This window comes from Alligator sinensis, unplaced genomic scaffold, assembly GCF_000455745.1.
Source record: "Alligator sinensis unplaced genomic scaffold, ASM45574v1 scaffold23_2, whole genome shotgun sequence".
Lineage (NCBI taxonomy): Eukaryota > Metazoa > Chordata > Crocodylia > Alligatoridae > Alligator > Alligator sinensis.
In genome coordinates, this window is record NW_005842700.1 from 731,265 (window position 1) to 741,155 (window position 9,891).

The window sequence follows — 9,891 nt, forward strand, 5'->3', positions numbered from 1 at the left end:
CAGCAGGACGCTGACCCAATGCAGAGGGTGTGCGTGCAATACTGGGAAGTAAAGTCTGGATGAACAAATGGGGCGCAATCCCGACAGCAGAGAGGGAGGATGGGGGGGATGGAGGGCTTAGGGAGGAACCTATTGAAACCCGTTAGCATTTGGGCATACTGCAGGACTGCTCTATAAGGAAAACTTGAGAGCAAGATCGATGACTGGCTGTGCACACAATCGATCCTCTTCCCTTGGAAGAGATGGGGAGCAGTCAAGTACTGTCTCGGGTTGCTGTAGCACTTGCCTTGGATGCGAGCTACCTAGGGGACAGCTTGTGCCTGTGCTAAGCTTTCTGGCAGCTGGGCCGTTGCTTCCAGCTGCTGGAGATGATTACTCTTTAATGTGCTGCCTGCATTTCGGGAGCCTGCAGGCGTGCACAACAGCAGTGCAGAGGTGGGAAGAACTCGCTCTGACGGAGAGCTGTAGGCCAAAAAGAGAGAGTCGGAGGCATCCGAAACAGGCCAGGAGGAAGCCGCGGGTCAGGCTGAGGAGTCTGCCGCGTGCTGCAGATACCGACTGCCGACCAGCCCCAACTCACTTCAGCCCACTCTCGCTTGACCTGTATTTCAAGACTTTTGACATGCTGTTCATCGACCTTCACATTAACTTTGGGGCATGGCGAAGCTGCAGCTGATCTTGCAGGCAGCATTTTTGTAGTGCTTGACACACAGTGCATTGGTTTCCCAGCCTTTCTCTGGGGAAACTGAGGCAGGCAGAGTAAGTGACTCGTCCTATGTGACACACGGGGGACAGTTTAGGGGAGTTCTTGGCTCCAAGGCCTGAGCTTTTACAGCCAGATCCTGTGGCCTTGACGTTTTATGGTTCATCTTGTAAATGCTTCTGCACTGTCCTAGGAGGAAAGGATGAATTCAGAACGGTTTCCCCCACCCTAGGCCACCCGTTGTGTTGGCTGAACTGAACGAAGCATGACTCGCTCTCCTACTGCGATTGGGAAGGACCTGTGTCTAAACCAAGTTCAGCGCGCTCCTAGCCATGCCCTTCTCATAGCTGGTCTGTCTTAGGTTGCAATGCTGTCTAAACTTGAGCTAAAAACACCAGCCACCTTAACCGGATTCTTAAGCTGAGCAAACCGAGACCGGTTTTATCCCGTGTGGCGCCAACACGGTCTGGTGCAGGAGGAGTCGGGGCCAGGACTCCTCTTAGAGCTACATCTCGGGTGTCTGACTTCAGCTGTCAGGCCAGTCGTCTTCTGGAGCCCGGCTCTGAAAGAGGACAGTGCAGGGTGCAGCTTAAAAGAAATTGGACTGGGCTTTTCCATGATGGAAAGGAGTCAGTGTTGTAGCACAGGGGTTAGAGAGCTGAAAGCACCAGTTTTCCCTGCCTCCCCAGGCGGTGACCTCAAGGAAATGAAACTGGAGAAGGTCCAACTCTAGGTCTTCCCGGCATGATACGGCACGTTCTCGGGTATGTAGAGCCCGTGGGGACGCACCCGCAACAATCCCTTTGGCGCTCTGAATTAGCAAAGTGAAACAGCTGCCTCCTGTGAGGAATGATGCACGCTAATACAAGATGGTAATGCACAGCCATACCCGACATACGGGCCGGCACTGAACACAGTAGAGATAAAGAGCACAGTTTTTCATGGTAGAAATGCAAGAGCTTATTTAAAAGACTTCAGAGAATGGCTTCTTACCCAGTACCAGCAGCTCCAGGTCAGTGAAACAGTGATACTGGTCAAATAAGCACAGATGTATTGTAATAACCGTATTTACTCACCTCTAAGATGACCCTGGATTTAAGATGACCTCCCCCAATAATTAGAAACTATATCTGAGAGATTTATACGTTTGTTATAATTTGTTGTGTATAGGATCTAATTATTGGAGGGTCGTCTTTTAATTCATTCCCCCACCCCCCGCCCCCCCCTGCTGCAGGGTGGCTGGGGAGGTCAAGCAGCTTGCCCCCTGCTTATGCCTGCCACCTCTAACCTGGGGCACTGAGCCCGGTCCCAGCCCAGCCCCTATAGCAGCTGTGCAGGCTGCGTGGCACTGCTACTGGGCCATGCTCACCGCGCCAGGCTGCAGCGTGGATGGAGCTTGCTGGGGTAGAGCAAGGGTAAGGTGGGGTGGGGGGAAAAGGGGCAGGTGGGGGAGCAGAGGCCGATGGGGGGTGGAGATGGCTGGGTGCAGAGGCGGCACCCCCCACTCCACACCGTCATACCAGACTCAGAGGGGCTTGTCTTAGAAAACCTCGTCTTAGAATCAAGTAAATTTGGTAACGGCCCTATTGAGAAAGCAGGGTACAATGCAGCAATCACCCCGGCACGTTCAAAACAGGGCACGGCATCTCCTGTGTTACTGGGCCGCGTCGTACTGTACCGTCTTCCTTGGTTATGCGTACTTGTGCAACAGCCAGGACCCTCCAGTCCCGGAGCAGGACCCCGCTGCGTCGTGTGACGTGTGTGCACGGACCAAAGCAAAGTCCCTGCCACCAAGATTGTCCCATCTAGGTAGCAGGAGGATGCAGGGGACCAACGGGACAATGATGAGGCGGTTGTGGTCAGCGTACCAGATGGTTGTGTCGGCACACCAGCAGTCAGCAAGCTGTTGGGGCACCAGGGACCAGTTTTGCACACTGCCGGGGAAGGAGGAATCCTGCAGCGTTTTCTCACATGTGTAATATTTTTGAGCTGTTCCCTTTGGACGGCCAGTTGGAGCGTTAACAATCTCCCGAGTGTGTTTGCTTCTCTGGCACCACCACCATGGCTCTCTGCATAGCCCGAGTGTTTTTCAGAGGGAGTAGGCTTCATTCTGCTTACCGATTAGCTCTTTTGAAAAATCTCAGTGGTCAGCAATGGAGAGTTGGCTGACGGATGGAGGAGCATATTGCCAGAGACGTGGCAGCACTTGGCAGCTGAGCCAGGCGTCTCGGAGCAGGGTTGGTGCCAGTTGTTGGTGGGGAGGAGTTTTTCACGTTAAGAAAACCTGGAGGCAGGGTTGTTTGCAAACCCATGTTACCTCTTGTTCATTGTTAGTAATGAGATGTAATAAGCTGACTCGGTCATTAGCCACCTGTGCTTGGATGATTAGAGCCCAGTCATTTGTATTAAACCTAGGTCGCGTTAAACTCTCCAATTTGGATTAACGTTTCAGATTAATATATCGAGGCACTTGGTTACTTACCACTTAAACTCTTGCAACCTCGAAGCTTGTGACCGGCCCAGATTCTCACTGATCTGTGCATGGTTACTCAGCACAAACTGCTGGACCTGAAAAGGGCACGGGATGGGTTTGCACAGCGCAGAGCACTTGCTGTTTTCTTACTGCTCTCTCCCTGCCCTTGCCTAGGTAAGGAAAAGCAGCAAAAGCCAGCTCTGCTCTCTGCACCAAGTGGCATCAGGGTTGAGGGTGTCAAGGTGGCAGCATTACGGTATCTTTGTCTTGTGCGGGCATTTTCCCAGCATCTTTCCATTAGGGTCGCAAGCAAAGTGGAAGCCATTCCCATAGAAGTGCGTTCTGCACAAAAGCACTGCCAGAGCCGAGATGGTGACCCGTCTGTGTCTAGGAAGAAAGGGTCTGAATCAGAATAGTGTCAAGCCATCCCCTGCGGGTAAAGGGCAGCTCACCAGAGCTGTCTCCTAGTGCCCGTTTCCTTGGGCTTCACCATGCCCCCACGCAGCAGCCACGCAAAATGTTTTTCCAGCAACTAACTGCATTATTTCTCCAACTCTGCTCCTCTTTCAGATTTGCGCCGTTTGCCTGGAGGAATTCAAGCCCAAAGACGAGCTGGGAATCTGTCCGTGTAAACATGCCTTCCACAGAAAGTAAGTGCTGAGCTACCGATCAGTGTAGAAGATCAAAGTGTATTTACAAAAGCCTTGCAAGTCTCTTGGAAACCCTGGAAGCACTAAGCAATTGACAGCTTCTGAATTACAAAGGCTTATATTGTATACACTTGTCTGTCCCGGGTTTGAAAGGATTAGCAGAACTCTACTCCTCTTTAGTCAGTCTGATTTATGGCATTAAGTTGAGCGGCAGTTGCTAAACCACGCCGTAATGAGGGGGTGAGGAGGGCTGCCTTGTGACGCTGCCCTGCACCGAATGCCATCATCGGTGCCCCTGCATTTGGAGGTTTAGGTTCTAGATTGGCTTTGGCAGCTCCGTGCGTACGTGCAGCTCTGTGCCGTTAGCCGTGCAAAGGCTGCAGTGGGCTGGACAGACGAGTCCCTGGGACTGGCTGCGGTGTCGAGATGCATGGCCGGAGGAGGGTTGTTAATGCCGGACTCCAGCAAGCGAGCCTTCCAGGGGAGCTGGAACGGAAGCAGGGCGCTTGGCAGGCGTGAATGCGAGGCTTTTCAAACCATATGGGGAGCATGAAGTGCAGAAACAAAGGGAGCTTTCAAGAGCAGCCTGGGTACGAGGGAGGAGGCAGAGGTGAGAGCAGAGGTGCGCGGAGCTGTGCGAATGACCCGTGGAGGGAGCCCGGCCGCAGGGGAGGTGGGACCAGAATGGCTGCAAAAACGAGCCCGCTTGGCAGTAACCTTTTGGGCAGGCCAGAGTGGGGAGTGGATGGTCCGGGGGGGCCACAGCGGAGGCGGCCTCAGTGTAAGCAGATGGAGAGACCAAATGGTGGGGGTGGGGGCACCAGCCACTTGCATGGAAAGTAGCCGAAGTCTGTATTCAGTGTCAAGGCAACTTATCTTGCAGGGGAGAGGGCAGGGTTGGTTGGCCGGCTGCCAAGCCCTGTTTCAGTCACCTTCACCTCTCCCCGGGCTGGAGCCAGGCCAGCAAGCTCTCAAAAGCCACTGGACTGCGACGCCCCAGTAGTGGTGACCACAGGTTCCTCCCACACGAGCGTGCTGCATCGCACCACCATCGATGCGTGTCGGTGTCAACAAGCACATTCCCCGGCCCTGCTGGCAGCCCTGCCGAGCGGCTCCGCGTGCTGACTCGGCTCCCAAAACGCCTGCGAGCTCCGGACCTGCCCCCTATGTTTCCTCCTCTCCTGCAGCAGGAGCGCGCTCCCTGCCCAGGCAGAGACAGTCTTCATTGCAACTCAAATGTGGGTGTAATGGAGTCGAGACCTTCCTCCCTCCACCTGAACTATTCTCCATGCCGAGGTGTTCAGCATACAGCTTTGCAGGGACAGTGGTTTTAGCTTCAGACTCCTGTTTCGTTGGGCCTGTTCTTCACAAGAGAGCAGTGCCGCAGAAGCGGGAGAGTCCCCGGAGAGGTTCCTAGTGGCATTGTCATCGTCCTTCATCACACAGAGGTGGCTTGAGGGACAGTTCCTTTGTAGCACGTAACATTTTCTGCATCCACCAGTTTTGCTAACAATAGCGGGAAGGGAAAGGTATTTAAAAGTTCTTTGGCGAGAGCTTTTACAACCCATTCCAGTAATGAGATTACGTAACTTTAAAAAAAAATGATTTTCCTACCATAAAAACGCCTGTTTGTATGAAACTGCCTGAAAAGCAATGCAAAGCGAGGCTTTCGGATGAACTAAAAAAATGCGCCCCATCAGCCAAAAATGGAGAAAGCGTGATCCGATGGGTAAAGAGGAGAGGGGAAGCCAGGGGTCCGCTCCCAGCTCTGTGTGACCTTGCAGGTCACCTCTGCACTTCTTTCGCTTTCAGGGGCGGCATTAAGGGGATCTGATGCTCTGGAAGGGCTGGGGCATCCTCAAAGGAAAGGTGCATTGAAGCACACGGCCAAGTACGGTATAAATGACCTCCGCCCTCTTTCCTTCTTCCTCCCCAGGTGCCTCATCAAGTGGTTGGAGGTGCGAAAAGTGTGCCCGCTTTGCAACATGCCCGTGCTCCAGCTGGCGCAGCTCCACAGTAAGCAGGACCACGGGCCGCCCCAAGGCCCCCTGCCCGGGGCGGAGAACATTGTATAGCTTTCCCCAAGAAACAGACTTGCCCATCATGACCGATACTGCCAGGGTAACAACAACGGACCTATGCAGAGAATCGTGGACCTCGGGATCCGTAGCTTACCGCCTCGGTGCCTCTGCTAGGATTCCCTTCGTCTCATGAGGGCCTCCCAACACGCACTTCGGGGGGTGGGGCCAGATGCTGGGACTCGAACAACCAAAGCACTACACCACTGGCGCAAAAAGACGCCAGAAGGCAGCGGCAGGCCGGTGTGGGTGGGTTTCTGAGAGCACTTTATGACCATCCCCGTCGCCTGGATGACCCGCCTAGGCCGGGTCCCTGTTTCCAGCGAGCTGAATCCGCAGCGGACGGAGCAGAAGGGATCGCGTTACAAATGCAACGGGAGAACTCAAGAGGCAGAGTCCCTGGCGGCACGGGCCCGGGAGCCTCGAATGGCAGATTCAATACAGGCCACGCACGCCTTCTCCTCTCGCATGGGGAAAAGTAAATGCACACGCTTCACGAGCCCCTTGGAAACGCACCTCTCCGCAGCCAAACCCAACCGGCGGTTACCTCGTGCTGAACTGCCGGCGGCTGGCCAAGCGAGCAATGCCAAGGCAAAGGTTTTACATCGTTCCTGTAATGAGATTTTCCCTGAGTCATGGACTTAAGCAGGACCTCTGACATTGTCCTATAAGCCCGGGGCGGGGGAAGTGGTGCCATCTGCCAAGAGCCTCGGAGGGGGTTTAACTGCACCACCCCGGGCTAACAAAGTCTGAGAGGGGGCTTTGCAAGCTTTGGGTTGGATATGTCGCATCAAAGAACTGAGTGTGAGGTGCAGGCGTGGCTGGATTTGAGGTGTTGGCCAGCTAAAGATCTGGAGCCTTCGGTTTTGGAGATCAACACGTATGTGCCCGTGGATTGGATCTGCTCTTGAACTGCCCCCGGGGGTGGGGAGTCCCTCATCCCTCCTCCCAAGCGGTGGCATGGTGGTAGTAGGGGTTGTGTTGCATTGTGCAAAGTGCTAGGAAGCCAGCTTGGGGTACAAGCACTTACTGCTCCCTACATAGCACCTGCATGCATGTCCTCGTCCCCCTGCAGTACAAAGCCCGAACATGCCTGAGTCCCTGCACTTGTATGAACGCTCCTGCCCTTTGCGTCCGAGCGGGCTGAGCTGGTTGCCGTTACAGCATTGCCTTCTCTGGTCTCTGTGCTCAGCCAGCTAAACCTGAGCAGCTGAGACCGGGGGGTGAGCACGCCCAGCTCCGGTCAGTTCAGCAGAGCTCCTGCCTCCTGCCCTCGGGCTGATTCTGCCCTTCGCTGTCCCGCGTCCGCCGAAGCGCGGAGCAGTGCCGTCATCCCGGGGTGCAGCGCGGTGGGTGTTTAGCTGGAGCGTGTTTGAGCAGGGTGGGGTTACGGTTCCCAGACCCATTTTCAGCATGGCTCAGTCTGTAGGCTAGTGCGATTCCTCGCTGCGCCTGTCGGGAGCAGCCAAGACGCAGATGGACCAGAGGGACAATTCTTCTTAGGGATGTAGCCAGCCACTACGTTACACATGCATTTGACTTGTCCCCTTGTCTGTCATGGGACAGCTCTTTCTCCTCCTTTCTCACCCTTATGCGCTGGCATCCTGCTGTCCCGTGGCTGTATCAGGGTGTTACCGCTGTTCCCATTCAGGACCAGCGTTCTGGCCCTGTAACAGTGCTTTTAGGCTCCATGACTCCCCCCCACCCCAATCTGTTGCCTTTTGCGACCGCACTGAACTACCCAGAGCCTTTCAGGCTTGTGCACGTTGCCTCGGCCTTTCTAATCTGGTACCGTGGTGATGTGTCAGAGCAGAAGAGGCATCGTGATGCTTGTCCTGGGGCTCCTGCTGAGGCTATGTCCTCGAGAGCAGCAGGGCAGGCCGGGGCTACAGCTTCCTTTCCGCCGTTGGCAGCTTGGCAGTACAACTGTGCCTGGAAAGAGCTTGCCTGGAGTCTGAGCCAGGCACGGTCGGTGAAGACCCTGGCCCACACCCCATTGCACTCACTGATCTGCCTCAAGCTCTGATCTTCCCATCTAGCATACACGGTCCCAACGTGCCTGTGAAATAAGGGACGTCTGTAGAGACCTGAATAGCAAACCTCCGGGATGCTGTACCCAGTCCTACTGCCAGCGGGAAGTTTTCACCATCGATTTTTTTTGTTTGTTTGTGGGATCCGGTTCAGACCATCTTTGCCGGGCGGTGCAGACAGGCCCGATGATCCTTCCAGTCTGCTTTTGTTTTGTTTTCCCGCTGCTGCTTTCCTTTCCTTTCTATTGAGTCCTTCACAAAAATCCACCTCCCCTGGCGCGAGACAATTGGGTATCTGCAAAACATGACCCCCAGCAAACCCGCAGTGTGATAGGGAGGTTTGTGTTTGAACAATTAATCGCGTAAATATTGACCCAGGCTGAGTCAGCAAGCCTCCCTGGACTCACCTGACCAAGGCTGGGTTTCGGTTTGATTTCCAGTACAGCTGCCTTTTGTGTTCCTGTTTCATTCACGAAGAAAGCATGTGATCCCCTTACTGTCGCATGTTAGGGACGGCACCAAAGGGGCAGCGGTGTTCCCCTGACGACTGGGAAAAGTCTCCAAACTCCTCTGAATGTTTCAGGCCGTTAGCACCGCAGGCTCTTCCTCGTCATAGTGGAAGTGGCTCGTAGACCGGGCCCTGACGGCACCTAGGGGGAGTGTGACCAAGGGCTGCTCAAGAGTTGATGCATCTCCATGTGTGTGGCTGAATTGGGAAGCGACCATGAATTGTGTAGGGCTTCCTGGTCCATCAAAGGTCCCAGCTCCCCGAGGAGAGGACTTGCAGCTGGAGGTGTGTGCCAGCAGTTTGCTGGGTCAGCGCTCAACGATCCTTTAGTGGCTTCGTTGGTCAGTAATAGCGGGGATTCAGCTCCACGTTGGGATGGGAATCTGCTCTGGCTCTGCAGTGTGAAAGTCAAGGCCACCTGTTGCCTCTTTGGAGTGGCCTCTGACGTGGTGACTCCTCTCCCTTTGCATCAAATCTCCATGTCCCCAGCCTCTCTGTCTGAGCAAGAAGACTAGATTGAATGGTCCCGGTAGGCACCTGTGCTCTCACCCCCTTCTTAAAACAAAAGCCCCAGTCATACGACGGCATGCTGGTTTTCAGGAGCACCGTCTGCTCTGAGCACGTGGCATTTCATCTCCAGGGTGAAACATTTATTTTTTCCCTAAATCCCCTGGAACGAAAATTTAGGAATAAACTCTTCCAGTTCTGCGTGCAACATCAAGCTACAAGTAAACGTCAGGCGATCCGATATGGCAGCCAAATCCTGCGGTATGCCTAAAACCCAAGGGGGGGCTTTCATACCCTCCCGCAGGGTTGGATGGAGCTGGTGTCACTTGAAATGTCCCTTGGATCGAGCAGTGGGATTTGTGGCACGTGCGTGCGCTGTTCGTTGGTTTAACGAGCACGTATGCTCCGACTGCTGCTTTATCCCCTTGACTTCACCAAAATATTCACCTCCCACTCCTGTCTCCACCATCTGCTTTCTCGGAGGAGCGAGGGGTCTTTTTGCTTTCTTTCGAAGGGCTGTTGCAGAAACTGAGACGTCATCCTTCCCCTTTGTAATCCGTGTATAGCCATCGAGACTTCACTCAGGTTGGACTTGCTGAGTTTTATTAAGGTAGTTTGACAGTCCCACTCTGCAGCCTCTCTAACTGGCACAACGCACCGTGTCGTTCTGGTATCCGCAGAGCAAGCGACTACCTCAAGCGGACCGTTTCATCTCTTCAGCAGCGGCGGTGCTGAGCATGCTGCTGTTTTACACCTCCCTCCGGGAACGTGCGGGCGCGCTGCATTCTCTCCAGTTGGCAAAACCGATTATTTTTCGGAGCATTCGGCAGTATCCGTGCCTGGCTTTGGTCCAGTCCGCGTGAACGGGTGGCCTGAGTATGTCAATGATTGGATCCAGCAGGAGTGGATCTCAGTACATTTGAGACATCATCTTGAGATGCT

General features: G+C 54.4%; 1 protein-coding gene across 3 annotated transcripts in view; it reads left to right on the top strand.

Moving 5' to 3' along the window:
* The window catches only part of RNF24 (ring finger protein 24), a 56,383-nt gene extending 46,498 nt beyond the window's left edge, over positions 1-9,885 (top strand). For all 3 annotated transcript variants that reach the window (XM_025216024.1, XM_006034068.3, XM_006034069.3), the window contains 2 exons: positions 3,747-3,826; positions 5,763-9,885. In XM_025216024.1, coding sequence (XP_025071809.1) covers positions 3,747-3,826; positions 5,763-5,901 — 219 coding nt within the window. In that variant the 3' untranslated portion in view covers positions 5,902-9,885. The remainder of the gene's footprint in view (positions 1-3,746; positions 3,827-5,762) is intronic.
* The last annotated feature ends 6 nt before the right edge of the window (positions 9,886-9,891 follow it).